This window comes from Marmota monax, unplaced genomic scaffold (genome assembly GCF_021218885.2).
Source record: "Marmota monax isolate L192 unplaced genomic scaffold, Marmota_monax_Labrador192_F-V1.1 WCK01_AAM20220418_F8-fsc00105, whole genome shotgun sequence".
In the NCBI taxonomy this organism is placed as follows: Eukaryota; Metazoa; Chordata; class Mammalia; order Rodentia; family Sciuridae; genus Marmota; species Marmota monax.
The window spans coordinates 1-20,301 of NW_026692947.1; the positions used below are offsets into that span (position 1 = coordinate 1).

The 20,301-nt window shown below is 48.5% G+C and overlaps 1 protein-coding gene across 1 annotated transcript; it reads right to left on the minus strand.

Moving 5' to 3' along the window:
- Nucleotides 1–158: 158 nt before the first annotated feature.
- Nucleotides 159–1,543, minus strand: LOC124097655 (serine/threonine-protein kinase MARK2-like; the record flags this gene model as incomplete). Its single annotated transcript, XM_046452209.1, has 1 exon — nucleotides 159–1,543. A coding segment is annotated over exon 1 (1,385 nt), but the record flags the coding sequence as incomplete, so codon positions are not given.
- Nucleotides 1,544–20,301: the final 18,758 nt, after the last annotated feature.

The window sequence follows — 20,301 nt, forward strand, 5'->3', positions numbered from 1 at the left end:
GCCCTGTCCTGGGGGCCGCCATGCAGCAACAGCACATTCGTGTGAGGCAGGTGAGGATCCTCCTGGCCACCCTCCGCCAGGCCTTGGTGCCTTCCTGGGAGGAGCCCGCTGTCCCTCCTTGGGCTTGCTGCCTGGGGAGGGCCTGCTCTCCTCCTGACACTCCCTGGGGGCTAATGCTGCCCTCCACCTGGGACCTGTGGCCTCCAGACCCAGGGCCAGGAGGCAGGGCGGCAAGGTCCTGCTGCGGGGCCCTGCCGGGGGCAGCTGGGCTCTGGGCCTGCAGGCTGGGGAGGGCCAGGGCAGGCAGGCTGCCTCCCTTGCTGCCCCTCTGCCCGGGCCGCAGGTGCTCCCCACGCGGCTGCTGTACAGCTGGCACGACCCGCCTGGAGTGAGAGGTGGGCTTGCTGGCGCTCCTCTGGCGGGGCATGGTGGCTGGGAGAGAACCCGCAGATGACCTGGGCTGGAGCCCCGAGTGCACAGACCTCCTCTGGACCGTGAAGCCCACCCCCTGCGTGTGCTGGTGCCTGAGCAGGAGATACGTAGCCATGGCTTCGTCAAACTTTCGGCCCTTCAGGGACGTCCAGGTGTCAGTGAGGTTGAAACCCAGGTCAAGCATGACCTTCACTGTGGAGAGATCTGGGCAGAAGCGGCGGCGGGACTTCCTGGTAGCAATCACAAAAGGGCACTGACCCCATTTCAGCCACGGGTGCCTCGCGACTTCGGCCATGCTGGGCCTCTCCATGGTGTCCACAGTCAGCATCTCCGCCACCAGGTCCTGAGCGTGGATGGACAGGTGGGCCGGTAAGACCCAGGAGCGGTGCAGCACCTGGTCCCTCAGCTCCTCGAGGGTGTCCCCTTCAAAGGGCAGGTGCCCCGTCAGCATCAAGTAGAGGACGACACCCAGGCTCCACACGTCCACCGCAGGCCCGATGTACGCCTGCTGGAGGAACATCTCCGGGGCCCAGTAGGTGACCGTGCCGCACACCGTGTCCAGCAGCTCTCCCCGCCTGAACTGGCAGCCCAGGCCGAAGTCGCACAGCTTGATGCGGCCTCGCGCGTCCAGCAGGATGTTCTCCGCCTTCACGTCCCTGTGCGCGATGCCCTGGGCGTGGCACGTGTGCAGGGCGCTGGCCACCTGCTCGAATAGTCCCTGCGCCTCCCGCTCAGGCAGGCCCACCCCCTCTGGGATGTACTGCAGCAGCTGGCCCCAAGCAGCGTACTCCATCACCAGGTACACGCGGTCAGCCGTCTCCATCACCTGGAACAGCTGCACCACGCTGGGGTGCTCCACGGCCTTCATGATGGCCACCTCCGCCTGAAGGAAGGCTGGGTCCAGCTCGCCCTTGCTCACGGTTTTCACCGCCACCTCCGCCCCCGTCAGGATGTGGCGGGCCAGCCTCACGCTGCCAAAGCTGCCCTGCCCGATGGACCTCAGCACCTCATACTGGCCCGTCAGGGCATCCTCCGAGGACGAGCTGGCCTCCAGGCCCTGCTGGGGGCTCCTGGGCGCCCTACTCTGACTCTCACTACTCTCTCTATGCATCAGGAGCGGCCACGCCACCCAAGGACTCTACCTTAAAACAACACAACAAACAAAGCAAGACTAAAACAACACAACAACACAACAACACCCCAAATCAAATAATCAAGACACAAACCAGAACCGCCAACCACCAACCACCAACCACCAAACGCACTCAGAGATTAGGCCTTGAGCAGAAGATAGGATCATAAAGGCCTCTGACCTCACAAACAGATTATAAGAATGCTAGTGGATCCATCACTCAAGGGGTTATTTGGAGGTAAGAACTTGAGAATGTGCTCAAGGTTGGAGGATATAAATCATTGGGGGAATGCCCTTGAGGGTACATTTTGTCATCTGTCCCAGGCTCCTTTTCTCCCTCCCTCCTAGTCTTTGGTTCCTGGCCATGATGAGGTAATCAACACTGCTCCACTACATGCTCTCTCATCATGTTCTATCTTGCCAGAGGCCCAAACCAATAGGGTCTAATAATTATAGACAATAAATAGAAATAATACTCAGATACTATGACATGGTACAGTAACCAGAGATGTTATCTTCTATTGTGAACTTGTATAATTATCAGAAACATACAGAGATATTGTGATTAGGTATAGAAAACACAGACAATACCCAGATACTGTGACCTGATACACTATCCAAAGACATTATCCAGATACCATGACCACGTGCACTAAACAGAGACATTACAGAGTTACTGTGACCAGTAACAAAAGAGTATTAGGTTTCTCTAGAGGAACAGAACCTACAGGATATATATAGGTATGGTTATAAAAAGGAGATGTGTTAGATTGTCTTATACACCAGAAACTGTATTGTTATACAGTGGCCATTTGCAGACTGGAGAGCTGGAGAAATCAGTAGCTTCTCAGCCCACTAAACAGATTCAATACCCAGATACCATGCCCCCCATCCAGAGACACTAGCCAAGTATCTTGTCCAGGCATTGTAACCAGATACGTCAGCCAGATACTATGACCAGGTTGAGTAACCAGAGATAATATCCAGATACCATGATCCAGCACAATAACCAAAGGCATAAGCCTAATATTGTGACCAGATACTGTAAACAGACACTTCATCCTAATACCAGATACAGGTGCACCAAATAGACACGACAACCTGATGCTCTAACAAGGTAAAGTGGATGAAGATTCTGTGGCCAGGAACAGTAAGAAGAGACAATACCTCATACCTCAACCTGTTACAATAAGAAGAGGCATTCGCCAGATACCATGGCCAGGTACAGTAACTAGTGATGATAACTAGATTACATGTAGAGTTACAATAGGCAAAAATTTAATAAGACGCCATGAATAGATATATTATCCAGAGACATTAGCAAAATACTGTGACCAGGTTCAATAACTGAGACTTTAGGAAGACATGAAGAACGAGTAAACAGTAATTACCCAGACACTGTATCCAAGTAGAGTAATCAGTGTCATTAGCCAGATACCATGAAAAGGTCCAGCCGACAGAGACATTAGCCAGATATCATGACCAGGTATAGTAATCTGAAACATTAGCAAGGTATGGTGACCAGATATAGTAACCAGAGACAGAAACTGTTACTGGGTACAGTAAATAGATTCTGTCAGTAGGAACAGTAAGTAGAGACAATACCTCATACCTCAACCTGTTACAATAAGCAGAGTCATTAACCAGAAACATTAGCTAGAACCTTTGACCAGACACAGTAAACACAGACAGATACAGTATACAGATACAATGCACAGCTACTGTCACCAGAGATGTTGGCCAGATACCATGACCAGATATAGTATGCAGAGAAATGGGTCGGACATCTTGAATAAGTACAGCATATGGAAAAATATCTAGTTACTATGATCAGACACAGACACCAGACATTAATCATATACTTTGACAAGATATACTAACTAGAGACATTACCCAGAGCCATGACTGGGTAGAAGAATAACAGGAGATATAAGCCAGACACTGTGGTCAGATACAGTAACCAGAGAAAATATTCAAATACTATGACTTGGGTACAGTAATCAAGAGACATTTCTCAGACATTGTGATCAGTTATAGTAACCAGAGACATTAGTTAGATACAGTGGCCCAGGTACTATAACCAGAGAAATTAGAAACTTACCATGACCAGGTACAGGAAGCAGAAAAATTAGCTAGTTACCATAACCAGGTTCAGTAACAAGAGATATGAGCCAAAAACCATGACCGGGTTCAATAAACAGAGGGAGAAAAAAAATAGATATTGTGACCAGTTACAATAAGCAGAGTCATTAGGCAAATACCATGACTAGGTATAGTAACCAGAGTCGTAACACATATAAGATGACCAGATACAGGAACCAAAGGCATTAGCCAGATACAGCAAGTACAGAAACCAGAGCCATTAGCAACTCCTGTGAGAGGTATGGTAACCAGAAACTATTTAGCCAGATTCGATGACCAAGTATATAAACCACTTACTGTGACCAGGTACATGAACCACAGACATTAGCCAGATACTGTGACCAGTAACTAGATACATTAACCAGATACCAAGGCTAAGTAGAGGATACCAAGATAATACCAAGATACCATGATACAGTACAGTAACCAGGACATTGGCCAGATACCAAGACCAGACAGTAAAAAGAGTCATTACCCAGATACTGTGACCAAACAGAGAAATCAGAGACATTATCAACTACTATGACAAGACACAATAATCAGAGAATTAAGCCAGATATTATGACCAGGTACAGTAAACTGAGACAATACCCAAGTATGGTCATGAGGTCCAGAAACCTGAGACATTGGCCAGATCCCATGACAGGTACATCAAGCAGAGACCCTGATCCCTGACCAGGTACAGTAACCAGAGTCATGAGTCACATACCATGACCAGTACAATAACCACAGACTTCAGCCACGTAAGGTCCAGGTACAATAACCAGAAACAGCCAGGTACTCTGACCAGACACAGTAAACAGAGAAAATACCCAGATACCATGACGAGGAACAGTAGGTAATCAGAAATGTTTAGTCAAATACTATGACCAATTAAAAAACCAGATACTGTAGCCATATACAGTAAATAGAGACAATATTTAGACATAGGGACAAGGTACAATAACCTGAGACACTAGTCAAATACTGTGACCAAATAAAATAAACAAAATACTACCCATATACTATGACTAGATACTATAACCCTAGTCTTTTTTGCAGATACTTGACCAGGTACAGCAAACTGAGACACCAGCCAGATGTCATAACCAAATAGAGTACTAGAGACGATACCCAGAGAGATGACCAGATATTGTTACAATTGGCATTGGCCACATATTGTGACCAGATTCACTAACAAGAGACATTTGATACTGTGACCATGTAAAAGGAACAATATCCAGATACTGTGATCAGATATAGTAATCAGAGACATTAGCCAGATATCATGACCAGGTACAATAAACAAAGATAATGCCTACATACTGGGATCTATTATAATAAGAGACATTACCCAGATACTGTGACCGGGTACAGTAACCACATTACACATTAGGCAATTGCTATGCCAAGGTATTGTAAACAGAGACAATAATTAGATACCATGGCCAGGTACAGTAAACACAGACATTAGCCATATATTTCTGAACAGGTACAGTGTCAAACACTGGACAGATGATGTGACCAAGTAACCAGAGACTTTAACCAGATTCCATGAACAGGTACTGTTCAAGCTGCCCTGGGCTCAGCCCACCTGTGACTCCCTTGGTGACTTGGCTAGGGATGCCTGGGGCTGTAGAGGTTCTGCCCTGTGCTGGGTTGAACTGGAGAGGTGGCCCTACTTCTCCATATGCCTTTCACCTCTGCACAAACTCTGATCACAATGAGGGGGCCAGCTAGCCCCACAGCACCCTTCCTGGTTCCCCAGGCCTGACATCCAGGGCCAACCTCACCCCACCTTGCCCACATGGGCACCTTTCTTACCTGGAGCTCAGTGTGGGGATTCTGAAGCCTCTGCAGCTACCGTGTCCTGCAGCATGGCCCTGGTGGTCTAGTGCTGAGTCCCCAAATGTCCCCAAAGGCATGGGAGAGGAGGGCTGCACTGCTGCACCACAGACAGGGTGGTCAGTAGGGACGCAGGGCGGACAATGGACACCCAACACGGGGCCCAGCTTCTGAACTGGGAATCTCGGACCAGGACTACACCATGTCCAAGCCGAAGGGAGCTCCAAGTCACAGTTCAGCCTGTTCAGCGCCGCCGCGCGCTGGGCAGTTGGCCGCGGGCGGTTGGCCACAATACAGATCAACCACCATCCCACTGGAGCACGTGGATCATCGGAGCATGTGGGCTTCTGAGCCCAGGAGAGCTGGACCATGAGGGGGTGAGCCTGCCGAGGGCTTGCCACAATGTGTGGGGTGGACCCTGTTGCCCTAGGCCCTGCCTCCAGGGTGCCCTCACAGGTGCAGTGAGGCCAGGGTAGGAGGGCCAGGACAGGGGGGGCAGTGTGGTCCTTTGTGTGGAGTTGTGGAGGGTGTCTTGTCTGTGGGTGGAGTCATTCCTTGGCCTAGCCTGAGTTTGGGTGGAAGTCTGGTGGTGGCCATATGTTCCCAGGGTTAGTCTGTGCTCGGGCTCCTGTGTGCACAGGCTTACCTAGGTGGAGCTTGAAGTCCAGTGGGCAGTCAGCTGGTGGCTGGATAGAACAGAGCTTACCCTTTCCAGGGCTTCTGAGCGGATCACCAAGGCGTATCTGAGCCGCAGATGACCTGGGGTAGGGGTCTGCCTGTGGGCGGAGACTGTCCTGTGTCTGGCCTGAGCTCTGCTCAGGGCCTGCTTGTGGCCCTTGTTCCCAGGCCTACCTTGAGCCAGGCTCCTGTGCCTATCAGCGAAGCTGATCCGGGCTGGGGCTGAACTTCAGCAACTGTTTTTCATTGGGCGGAGTCCGTTGTGGGCGGAGCCTGAGCTCCTGGTGACTGGATGGACTTGGGCTATCCTGGGCTCAGGCTCTGTCTCCTGCCAGGTATACGAGTTGGATCTGGGCAGAGCTGCAGTTCTGGTGGGGTTTTGAGGTGGCGGGATGGAACCAGGCCTCCCCTTGCCCGGGCTCCCCTGCAGGTCTGCGAGGCCATGGATGAGCTCCAGCAGGGGTCTACCTGTGGGCAGAGGCGGTCCTGTGTCTGGCATGAACTCTGCTTGGGGCCTGCTTGGGGCAGTTGGTCCCAGGCCTACCTTGGGCCAGGCTGTTGAGCCTGTCACCGAGATTGATCTTTGTTGGGGCTGAACTTTGGTGACTGTCTGACAGTGGGCGGAGTCAGTCATGGGCGGAACCTGGGCTTGGGTGCCAGTCTCCTGGTGCCTGGATGGATTTGGCTACCCTGGGTCTGGCTCTGTCTCCTGCCAAGTCGTCGAGTTGGATCTCTGGTCGGGGTCTGCAAGTGGCTGAGGCAGCTTGGCCTCCCCTTGACCGGAGCTCAGGCTCCGCCCACAACGGACTCCGCCCAATGAAAAACAGTTGCTGAAGTTCAGCCCCAGCCCAGATCAGCTTCACTGATAGGCACAGGAGCCTGGCCCAAGGTAGGCCTGGGAACAAGGGCCACAAGCAGGCCCTGAGCAGAGCTCAGACCAGACACAGGACAGTCTCCGCCCACAGGCAGACCCCTGCCCCAGCTCATCTGCGACCCAGATACGCCTTGGTGATCTGCTCAGAAGCCCTGGAGTGAGCTCCGGAGTGTGTCTTCCTGTGGGCAGAGGCGATCTTGGGTGGATGCTAAGCTCCAGCCAGTGTATCCTGGTGGTGGGCTGAACTCCGGCCTAACTTGTGCTGAGGCTCCCCTGCAAATCTGCATGGTTGACTGAGCTCCTGCTGGGGTCTGCGGTGGCGGGAAAGACAAGGGCTTACCCTGTGCTCCCGCTCCCGCTCAGGTCATAGAAGCTGATCTGGGCCAATACTGAGCCCTGGCAGTTGGCTGTCTGTGGCCAGAGGAGATCCTGGGCCATGCCTGAGTTCCGGCGGGAGTTCCAGTGGGCAGAGGCATTCCTGAACTCCAGTGTGGTTGGCTGGTGGATGCAGGTTGTCCAGACCGAACCTGAGCTCTGGTGGGGGTCTCACAGAGGCTTTATGGACCTGGGGATACACTGTCCCCTGGCTCTCGGGCATGTCGGCAATGTAGATCTAGGCGGAACCTGAGATCCAGCAGGGGTCAGTTGGTGGAGCAACGGTTTTTCGTTGGGCGGAGTCCGTTGTGGGTGGAGCCTGAGCTCGGGTGACAGTTGTGGGCGGAGCCTGAGCTCCTGGTGACTGGATGGACTTGGGCTATCCTGGGCTCAGGCTCTGTCTCCTGCCAGGTATATGAGTTGGATCTGGGCAGAGCTGCAGTTCTGGTGGGGTTTTGAGGTGGCGGGATGGAACCAGGCCTCCCCTTGCCCGGGCTCCCCTGCAGGTCTGCGAGGCCATGGATGAGCTCCAGCAGGGGTCTACCTGTGGGCAGAGGCGGTCCTGTGTCTGGCATGAACTCTGCTTGGGGCCTGCTTGTGGCAGTTGGTCCCAGGCCTACCTTGGGCCAGGCTGTTGAGCCTGTCACCGAGATTGATCTTTGTTGGGGCTGAACTTTGGTGACTGTCTGACAGTGGGCGGAGTCAGTCATGGGCGGAGCCTGGGCTTGGGTGCCAGTCTCCTGGTGCCTGGATGGATTTGGCTACCCTGGCCTCCGGCTGTGTCTCCTGCCAAGTCGTCGAGTTGATTCTCTGATCGGGATCTGCAAGTGGCGTGATGGAGCCTGGCCTCCCCTTGACCGGGTTCTTGTGCAGGTCAGCAGGGTGATCTGGGCCATTTATGAGCTCTTGCAGGGGTCTACCTGTGGGTGGAGGCAGTCCTGGCTGAGCCTGAGCTCCAGCAGGGGTCGGCCAGTGGAGGAATGGAACATGCCTGTCCTTGCCTGGGCTCTGGTGCAGGTGTTTGAGGTGGACCTGGGCTTGGACTGATATCTGAGCTCTGAAGGGCCTGTTGGTGAAGTCAGTCGTGGGTCAAGCCTGAGCTCGGGTGGAGGTCTGGTGGTGGCCATATGTTTCCAGGGCTACCCTGTGCTGGGGCTCCTATGCACATCTGCAAGGCTTATCTGGTCAGAGCCTGAGATCTACCGGGTGTGTGTGTGTGTGTGTGTGGTGGGGGGGGGGGTCGGTCGGTAGGCACATCCGCGCCTACCTTTTCCAGAGCTCCTGAGCTGGTCAACAGGATGGTTTGGGGCCTCATATGAGCTTGAGCCGGGTTCTGCCTGTGGGTGGAGGTGGTGCTTGTGGCAGTTGGTCCCAGTCCTACCTTGGGCCAGGCTCCCGTGCCTGTCAGCAAGGATTATCTGGGCTGGGACTGAACTTCAGGGACTGTCTACCAGTGGGCAGAGTCAGTCCTGGGTGGAACCTTAGCTCTGGTGGCAGTCTCCTGGTGACTGAATGGACTTGGGCTATCCTGGACTTGAGCTTTGTCTCCTGCCAGGTCTTTGAGTTGGATGTGGGAAGAGCTGGAGCTCTGGTGGGGTTCTGCAGGTGGCAGGACAGAACTGGACCTCCCCTTGCCCGGGTTCCAGTGCAGGTCATTGAGGCCAATTTGGACCATGTATGAGCTCTGGCAGGGGTCTGATTGTGGGCCGAGTAGGTCCTTGGCTCAGCCTGAACTCAGGTGGGGGTCTGGTGGTGGCCATATTTTCCCAGGGCTACCCTGTGCCCAGGCTCCTGTGCACATCTGCAAGGCTTCTCTGGTTGAATGCTGAGATAGAGCAGGGGTCAGCTGGTGGCGGGAAGCAGCAGGGCCTACTCTGGGATTCAGCTGCCACTCAGGTCATTGAGGCTGAAATGGACCGGGATTGGCCACCAGGGAGTGTCTGTTGGTAGGTAGTCTGTCCTGGTCCAAACCTGAGCTCTGGAGGGTGCTGCTGGAGGGTGGAGTTAGTCCTGGGCAGAACCTGAGCTCTGGGGACAGTCTCAGGGTGAGTGGATGGACTCGGGCTACCCTGGGCCCCTTCTCCTGCTCAGGTCCTTAGGGTGGCTCTGGACTGGATCAGAGCTCCTGAAGTGGTCTGCTGGTGGGCAGAGGCAGGCCTGGTCTGAGTCTCAGCTCTGGTGAGGGTTGGCCAGCGTTGGCATGGACCTGGACCTACCGTTTCCCGGGCTCCATGCAGGTTCACGAGGCTGATCTGGGCAGAGCCTGAGCTCCAGTGGGTGTCTGCTGGTGTGCACAGGTGGTCCTGGGCCGGACCAGAGCTCAGTGCAGGTCTCCCAGTTGAGGGGTGGACATGGGCCTACCCTGTGTCTGGCCTCCCGAGCAGGTCGGTGGGGGAAGATCTGGACTGTATATGAGCTCTGGCAGGTGTCTGCAAGTGAGTGGAAGCATTCTTGGGCTGGGCCTGAGAATCTTGCTGTTGGTGGGATGAAACTGGGCTACAGTGAGCCCTGGCTCCAGTGCATCTGCGAAGGGCCTAAGCTTGGGCAGGTGTCTCTGGACCTTTATTTTATTCATTTGTTTGTATTTGGTACTGAGAATCAAAGCCAATGTCTCACACGTGCGAGACAAGAGCTCTATCACTGAGTCACAACCCCAACCCTATTTGCTGCTTCTTGACCTTTAATCATACCATCTTTTGGTTCTATAGCAATTGTTCATGCATGCATTTGAATTTTAACAAGTAGCTATTATGTGATATCACTAGCAATGCTTCCCAAGCTGGCCTCAAATGAGACCTTGATCCTCACCCGGATTACATTCCACACATCCACGTTACCTCTGGCATAGGTGCAGAAGAGAGATGACTAAGACATCATCCATGACTCTCAACTTTAGGGGGAAATTGTTTTGAAGAGGTAAAGGATAAGGGGTCTCTTGACAGATCCTGCAGAATGCAGAGCAGATATGTTTTTGAATAAGGATTTATGTATTTATAAAGTTTGTTTATTTCCTTTTTGCCAGCAAAAATTTACCAGTGATTTTTTTTTTTCCTTTTTCTTTTCAGAACGGGGATCGAATACACAGCTTGGGGAATGGGAGGCAAGGGCTTTGCCGCTTTCCCATTAAGCTGCTTCCCAGCCCATTCATTCATTGCCAGCGTGGGAATTCGGGGCTGCATTTATGAATGAATCTACTATGAATATTTCAAAAAAGACTGACCAATGGCGTTCATATGTGTCCAACCCAATTAGCATAACTTTGGGCCAATAGCATTGGTACTTCTTTCAAGTCCTAATTAGCATAAGTTTGGACCAATAGCATTGGACCAAGTGCTATATAAACCCTCGGAGGCCATTTTGGAGAAGAGAAGCTGCCCAGACCTTCAAGATTGGTTCGCTGGATGTTTGCTTGAGTTCCGCCTGAGTTCCACGGAAGTTGCAGCCTGGTTTGTTTCCTGGAGATGATTCTTCCACTTCCAAGAGACTGCGAAAGAAGAAGAGATGGTTGAATATCTCCTGGGGTCTGTTGTATCACTGAATGGAATGGCCCGCCGTGAGGAGCTAGGACTCCTCTCTGCTGCAGAGGCTGCCCCACCCCGTGCGCACAGATCCTACCTACCAGCAGAAGCCATGGATTTTTCATCTTCGAACTCCGGTTTCAAAGGTATTGTTATATGCAAGATATATAAATATATATTTAAATATATATAATATATATAAATATATAATATTTGCAAATATAAAATATATCATGTCTATTATATATTATAATATATATTATATATTCATATATTATATGTAAATATATAAATATTGCAATTTTTAAATTTTAATTTCTATCAGTAAAATTACGAGATTCATAAAGAATAGAAAATTATTTCCCACAGTTCTGGAGGTTAGAAGCCAGAAAAGTCTGTCCCAATAGTTGTGTCATCATTTGGCAGAAAAATGTGAGAGAGTAAACCCACTCTTAAAAGCCCTTTTTCTTTCCATTCATTCGAAGTGGATTTCAGTGCTATCAAAATGTTTAAAGGAACCTAGGAAATGTTTCATTTCATTAGTTTTATTTATTGGTCATTTTTAGTTATAAAATCCATTTTTTAAAATTTTTTAAGTTGTAAACGAACCTCTATGTTACTTTATTTATATTTGGTACTGAGAATTAAACCCAGTGCCTCACACATGCTAGGTAAGTGCTCCGCCTCTGAGCCACAACCCTGGCCCATAAAATTCATTTTGATATAGTCCATATTTGTATAATTAGACCTTATCTGTTTAGAGTTGCATTCTTAGGATGTATATGGTGGTGGGATTCACTGTTTTGTTTACACATATATACATGGGAAAGCTTCATCAGAGTCTTTCCACTGTCTTTCCTTTGTTTATGCCCCCTCCTTTCCCTCCATTCCCCATTGTCTAATCTACTGCACTTCTGTTCCTATCATCCCTCCTGTTGTGGGTTAGCTTCCACATATCAGATAAAATATTTGTCCTTTGTGTTTTGTAAACTGGCTTAGCTTCAGTTATCATGATTGTCTCCAGGTGGATCCATTTATGGGCAGATATTGTAGTCATATTGTTTTCTGCAAATTGATATGTTTTTTAATCTACTTTAAAAAATTTTGTTCTAATTCTACATGACAATAGAATGCACTTTGACATATCATACATAAATGTAGGATGATCCCTCATGCTTCTGGTTGTGCAAGAAATAGCATTACACCAGTCATGTATTTGTATATGTAGTTTGGATGATAATGTCTGATTCATTCTACTATCCATTCTACCCACTATACCCCTTCCTCTCTCTTCACTCCTCAATGCAATCTAAGCAACTATATTCTTCCCTACCTGCCCCTGCCCCCTTCTGTGACTAGCATAAGCATATCAGGGAAAACTTGTAACCTTTGGTTTTTTGGAATTGGATTATCACTTAGCATGATCAGCTCCATCCATTTACCAGCAAATGTCATGATTTCATTCTTCTTAAAGGCTGAGTTGTATTTCATCATATATATATAATTGGATTTTTTTGTGTATGTATATATATTTATATATATATACATATGTGTATATATATATACACATATACATATATATACCCAAATACACACATATGTATATATATGCTCATACACACCACATTTTCTTTATTCATTTATCTGTCGAAAGACACTTAGGTTAGCTCCGTAGTTCAGCTGTTATGAGTTGAGCTGCTGTAAACATAATGTGGCTGTGTCATTGTAATATGCTGATTTTAAATTCTTTGGTTATAAAATGAGGAAACGAATAGCTGTGTCAAATGTAAGGTCCATTTGACGTTTTCTGAGGAACTTCCATACTGCTTTTCATAATGGTTGCACCAATTTGCAGTCCCAGAAGCAATGCTTGCATGCACCCTTTCCCCACATCCTCGCCAACATATTGTTACTTGATGATTGCATTCTGGATAATCATGTTTTTGACTGGGGTGAGATGAAATCTTGGAGTACTTTTGATTTGCTTTCCTCTAATGCCTAAACTTTGAACATTTTTTCATGTATTTTTTGCTTCTTCTGTGAAGTGTCTCTTCAGTTCCTTAGCCCATTTATTCATTTGGTTATTTGTTCTTTTTGGTGTTATTTCTTTGAGTTCTGCATATAATCTGGAGATTAATGCTCTGAGGTACATGTGGTGAAGATTTTCTTCCATTCCGTAGGCTCTCTTTTCATATTATTGAATGTTTCCTTTGCTGAGAAGATGCTTTTTAATTTGAATCCATCTTGTTATTGATTCTTGAATTTACTTCTTGGAATATAGGAGTCACCTTAAGGAAGTCTGATCTTAGGCTGACATAGTGAAGATTTGGCCCTACTTTTTCTTCTATGAAGCACAGGGTCTCTGTTCTAGTTCCTAAGTTTTGATCCATTTTCAGTTGAGTTTTCTGCAGGGTGAGAGAGAGGGCTTTACTTTCATTTTATTTTATGTGGCTTTCCAATTTTCACCCTGCACCATTTGTTGAATAGGCTTTTTTTTTTTCGTTCATGAATGTTTTTGGTGCCTTTGTCTAGTATGAGATAACTGTGTTTTTGTGAATTTGTCTCTGTGTCTTCGATTCTGTGCCATTCATTGGTCTATGTGTCATTTTGATGACTATACAATGCTGTTTTTGTTACTGTGGCTCTGTAGTACAGTTTAAGCCATACTATTATGATGTGTCTTATTTCACTCTTCTTGCTAAAGATTGCTTTGGGTATTCTGTGTCTCTTATTTTTCTACATGAATATCATGATTGTTTTTTTCTAGTTCTGTGAAGAATTGTCTTTGGGATTTTCATATGAATTGCATTAAAATTTATGACCAAGCACAAATTCGTTAAAACTATGAAAACGAATCCCAGCTCACCATGGACCTGACAGCTGTCTGATCACTGGTGTCTGTCGACCTATCCACTATCTCCTGCACACCTGGTGGTGAAGCTGAGGTTACTCTTTGCATTTTGGTGTTAAGGGTGTCTCAGAGTTGAGTCTACTCTGCATGTTGGTGCTGAGGTCTGGGTTCAGGCACACTTGGCCACCACATAGCCTGGGGTACTTTGCTGGATTTTCTGAACTTTTAATTGTGTCTGAAAATTTCTTTGGGTCCTTTAATCACTTTGCTTGATTAACTTCTGTGTGCTAGGCACTATACTACGTGTGGAGTACAGAGTGAATGGGCCAAGTCCATGCTTCCATGGAACTTAATGAAGTTAGTAGAATAATTATAGCATCCACATCTACCTCAATGTTACTGTGAAACTTAGAAGACAGTATGTCTGTTAACTGCAGTGCTGAGGACTGTAATATTACTGAGGAAATTCACAGAAGATTCATCAGGCATCACCTTGTTTTTGTCTGGGAAGTCTGAGTAATGTAAAGTTGTTAGTTTTTCTATAGTATAAACAGACATTTAACACAGTTCATATCTGAAGTCTGTGAACTTCAGGAATGCCTGTGGGTTGCCTGTCTCTAGGTCAGACACACAGTCCTGTGCTTGCTCAATACAGGTTTGGAGACCCTTGAAGCCTCTTCTATAACCATGAGAGCTAGTGCTTCCTAGTCAGCAGGTCAAGTCCAAGTCTCCAGGTCACATAGATGACACATCCCTATGGTGCTGACTTCCCCCCAATCAGTTCATCTCCTGCTTCACATACTCACTGGCCACCATTAGCTGAATGGGCCCTGTCCCATTATGGGAATTTTATAGCCTGTGGGTTAATTGTCCAGAGCTTTCAGCTTTCTCTCCTGGTTGCTGGGATGACCCCAAGTGGGCTCCTGGCTTCTCCCACCTGTAGACTTCTATCTGTAGGAAAAGACCATGGAGGGTATACTTCCAATCCTTTCCTTTTTAAATGAAGCACTGCCACTACTAAAGTTTGAATCGGGAATGACCCCTACGGGCACGGGTGGGAAAGCTTTGGTCACAGCCACAGGTGCTATTGGGAGGAGGCCGGACCTTTTGGGGGAAGGGTAGTGAAGGGTTTTCTGTTAGGTGCCTGATTTCAGGGGCTGAGTCGCCTTGGCCTCTTATTCCCACTCTGTGCTTCCCAGCCATCATAAAGTGAGTCACTTGCCACCATGCACTGTCAGGGTGCTATGTGGTTCACCCCAGGTCCAAGAACAACAGGGCAGCCAACCATGAACTGAAGCCTGCAAACAGTCAGCTAGAATATACCTTTCTTTCTAAGCTGATTACCTCAGATATTTGTCCCAGTAATGGAAGGCTATGGAAGTACAAACAGGGGAGGGGACCACAGGAAAAAGGTTTAACTTAGCGAAAAATTGGGTGAAACACCCTAGAACCAAGTCAGGAACATTACTTTGCCAGCATCCCGCATGGCTGCATCCTAGACCTAGTTCCTCCTCCTCCCTCCAGAAGTCACCAGCCCCACGGCCCACATGCTCACAGACTAAGACATCCCATGCACCACTTGGTATGTCTTTGTGCGGGTCCTTGTTTGCAGGTTCCCCTCCAGGTGTGTCTTTTCCTTGGACTGTCTTTGTTACAGTGGCAGGTCCTGTGACCCTTGGAGGTCCTCACATCTGGATTCTGCTAATTCATATTTAGAATATAGTCCACACCTTTCTTTCTCTTTCCTCCATGTCTCTTGCAAAATGGCAGCTGGATGTAGAGACCCATTCAGAGTGACCTGTGATGCTGAAAAAAGTTCTGAATTTTAAAGTAGATATTGGGACCTGAGGGAAGTAACCTTAGAAACAAGATCATGATGCTGATGTCCACCAATTGAAGCTCACCAGGCTGTCACCTGTGGTCACAGTCAGTTTACCTAGATTTCTGGTGGCTCCACAGCCACACAGAAGCAGCTCAGAAAGAAGCATGGAGCAGTGACCCTTAGAGGATTCTGTCTTCTATTCAATGACTCCAAGATGTGAGTCAGGACAGGGGTGATTGAGCATCTTAACTATGTTGTCTCAGAGGTGGGAAGATTACTGGAAAGTCACAGTCCATGTTGGTGAAGAGGTAGCTGTCACTCATGTTAGAAAAAGGTTGGACTTGATGATTTCTGTGGCCTCAGAGTCAGTCTCCACCTAGTTTTCGATATGACAACCATGTGGTCCTGCCTGAGGTTTTCATCCTATTAGCTGTGCTTGTGTTGACTTGGGGAGATCATGGATGAGCCCCCTATTGTTTGTCAGGAAGGTCATATCCCTTTTTCAGTTCCTCTCTGGTTCTAGATGATAACTTCACTCATTTTATTTTGATCAATGGCCATATTGCCAAAGGCCTTGAGTTTCAGTGAGAGTAGGTTTATTCCTAAAGGTACATTCTGTTTAGATAGGAGGTGTGTGGAACAATACAGAAATGTTCAGAGGTGAAATGATTATACCCTGAGAGCTGTAACATGATCATAGGATTAATTAATTTGGTGGGTTAATAATTTTAAGGGGTTCAATGTTGATAATTATAGGTGAGAAGGATGTAAGCAGGTCATTGGGCATGTCCCTTTTTGTTGATGTTTTGTCCCTGTCCACTGAAGCTCTCTCTCTCCCTGTGTCTCCTGGTGGCCATGAGCTGAGAAGCATTTCTCCACTTTCTACCATGATTTTCTGCCTCACCTCAGGCCCAGAGTGATGGAGTCAGCCAGGCATGGACTGAAGCACTGAATCCATGAGCTGAAACAAGCTTTTCCTCCTCTAGGGAGTTTGTTGGGTATTTGGTGACAGTGATGGAAAACCAACTCAGAGTGGATAAGAGAGCCACCAGGAAATTTGGATGCTGGAGTGCTCAGCTGAGCATCATGCTCAAGGGATCAGCCTCTGTCAGTCGTTGGGGAGACAGACTTAGGAAGAGGCAGTTCCAGAGGTGCACCTTTGGGGAGGAAAGGGGGAGGCTGCAGTGCAGACAGGAAGCTGGCAGAGAAGGGAGCGAGTGGGAAAGCTAAGGTCTGCCTCTGGACCTTGTCCACTTCTCTGCCTGCTGCATGGTTTTTCTAGGGAAAATGAAAAGGAATGGGGAGCAGTCAAAACCAGTCCTGGCTCTCCCAGTCACTTGGTCAGAGGCCTCAGGGCTTCCTTTTTTTGAGGGCTGCCCATGACCTCACTCTGGCCAATGGGGTCCTGGGAATGGTCTTATATGTTGTCATACTAGGAGTACAAGGAGGCTGCTCCCTAAATGGCCATTTTCCCTTTGTTCTTGGCAAACCTGGGGAAGGTGATGCCTGGTGTCATCCTTCCAGGTTTTGTTCTAAACTTCTTGGCATTCTCAGAACTTACTTAGTTTGGAATGTGGCGCTTGCAGCCCAAAGCATCCCCATCACAGTGCCAGAGACAACTGGGCTTTCTGAGGTGGCAACACACCTGGCCATGGAGCCTGAACAGGTATGGGAAGCTGGAGGAGGAGCTGTACTGGGGGTGGGTAAAGAAAAAGATAACTTTGTTAGAATCTTCCAGGGGGCATGTGACAGTGAATGTCAAGATCTGGGTTATGGGACAGAGGCTACAGCCTGTGAGGAAGCAGGCAGAATCCTCATCCAAGGCTGTGGATTATGTCACAGAAGAGGAATCCAGCAGTGATCAGGGATCCTTGGTAAACAGAGACTAATTGTTCTCCACGTTTTCAGATATTGCTGTTAGGAGTTGGTGAGTTCAAGGCCTGGCTGTGTTTCTGCACTTCCAAGCCCTGCCAGGAAAATAAACCACCTCCCTTGTAATTGTACAGCCACTGCCCACCCCTCACAGGAGATTTTCTTTGTCCTCTTCTGTGCCTTTGTTTTCTCCTTTTTTTTTTCCTTTGCATTTTCAATGTTCCAATGCAGCTGTCACCACACTATCTAAGATAACCTGTGCATCAGCAGAGTGGCCTGCAGGAGGTATAGAGCCTGTGCAAGCAGGAGGAGAAGGGCATGGAGGTGTGGGGTACAGGGCTAGTACTGTGGATCAGGAAGCACAGACTTCATGGTGAGTCAGAGTTCAAGGGTGGGGAGGAGGCCTGGGATGACCTCTGCTCTACTAACTCCTCTCTCTTAAAATATCCACTTTTAGTGTCTTTAAAGCAGGATCAGATGTGGGGGAAATGAGTCACCGATTTGCCTATTTTTCTAGAACCAGGGATCAGTTTGGCATTGGAGCCAGATCTCCTTTTGGTCTTGCTAGTTTCCCTTCTTGTCACTGAGAATAAGGTGAGTAATCAACAGAGGGCTTGGAGCAGAGGACTCATAGGGCCTGCTCCAAGCTGGGGGACATCATTCAGAGTGCTCTCTTGAGCAGAAGAGGCTGGGAGTTGTTAATGGCCTGAAGGGCAAGAGGTAAGAGGCTGGGAGAAATGGAGCTGAGATCCAGTGGGGACAGTGGAGGAAAGCTTGGGCCAGGCTTGGTATGTTCCAGAGATGGGGTTGATTGTCCAGATGGACTGGTGAAAGTGACATGACAAAGATGACTCCCAGCTTAGGTCCTGAGAACTGGAACCATGATCTTGCCATTTCCTGAGATGCTCCAGGACCAGCAGGTCTATTAGAGGGAGTTTGTCTCCATCTGTGCCAGCTGCTAGAACCAAATATCATAGACCAAGTGGCTTATACATGACATAAAGTCATTTCTAACCATCCTGGAGGCTTGACAGTCTGAGATCAAGGTGCCAGTAGATTTTATGCCTTGCCCTTCCTGGCTCACAGAGAGGCATTCTGCATGCATCCCTGCAGGTAAATGAGATCCTGGGCCTCTTTGATAAGAATGCTAATTTCACTCATAAAGACATATCCATGGGACCTAATCCCCTTTGAGAGGCAACTCCGGATACTTTTTGGGTCAGGATTCAGTCTTTGTTGTGTGGGCAACCATCATTAAGGCTACAGTGAAGGCATGGAGGTTTTTACTTGGACAGGTTGCATTTTGATTTATCTGGGCAGTTGGGGGTGAGTCAGAGTTCATAAGAGTTTCATGCCAGAGATATCAATGTGGGGGCACTTGGAGGTGTTAAACACCTCTTGCTTCAGAGGATCTCCCAAGAGAGGACGCTAACCTTCTCAATTGTAGGGGCCCCTGTGCCATCCCTGGCAAGACATGTCACTGCTTGAGCCTTTTTCTTGACTATAAAGATGTGAATTGAAGCAGTTTTTCTCCAAATTCTTTTCCTGCTCTGAGATTCTACAGTGGAATGTCTTCAAAACTGATTGGTCCAACTGACCAAATGGGTGCTGTCCATACTTCAGTACTGATCTTCTCTAGGTGAAGATCTGGGTTACCTGAGTTATCATGGGACTGACACTGTGGGTGCTCCTGGAGTGAGATCTGGGATGGCTCCCAGTTCTTCAAGGTGTTATCGCCAGGAAGTCAGAACCACTCAAAAACCAGTCCAGGGGGACCAGTCACCTCTGCACCCATATCCCCAAAACCTGTTTGCCATCTGTTCTCCCACCAGCTGTTAAGCTGAGCACTACAGAAACAACCAGAGCCTTCCTGTCCAACAACCTCTTTCACTGCAGGGCACTGACATTCCTATTGCAATCATTGAAGGATGCAGACATTACAAGATGAACTTGCTCTGTGGTTTCACAGGCTAATGCATTATAAGTAGGGTCCTGGAAAATGGGGAGGTCGGTCTTTGCCGGTAGGGTGGGCTGTTCCAAGGAACAGAGAATAACATGGCCACTAGAACAGAGTACAAGAGGTTTGTGGGATGGACTGCAAACTCCCAGCAGCCACAGGGTTAATATCAGGAGAGTGCCAAACAGGCTGTGCTGAGACCTACAGGAGCACCTGCACATGCAACCCTCCATGTAACAGTAGTTGGGGTGGCTAGCAGCCAGAATCTGGGAATATTGCTGCAATTTGCAGCCAGAGATCTGACCCTGGGGTCCCAGCAAATCAGGTCCAACCACTCATCCCAAAACCAAACTGGAAAGTAATGGAGAAAACAAGGAAGGAGCTTTCTCACCTTGGCCATGTCAGGAAAGCAAAGTGAGCTGCAGGGTCTCGGTCCTGTCCACGGGATGCTCTCATATGCTCTCAGGTTAAATAGAGCAGGGATTGGGTCAGAGCAAGAGGGCTGAACAAGGATGCAGCCCTGAACAAACTGATCAGGTCATTGTCATCTCCCTGGTGCTCTAGGAGGGACTTCTTGTCTTTTAGACTGTAGGTCCAGAAGGGGGCAATTTGGTTCTGACTGGACACGTGCACCTGCTTGGTGGGGCCAGCCTTGTCACTGGGTGTTGCAAGGTTCTGCTGTACTTGGGAGGTGAATGGCAATGACTTGAAACTTCTAGGCCACTCCAGGGTTGTGGAACAGGATGATGTGAAGGCTGACACTGAATGTCCCTGAAAACTTTGGAAATCCCTTAGGTATTCTCATCTCATCATCTTGTCCGTCT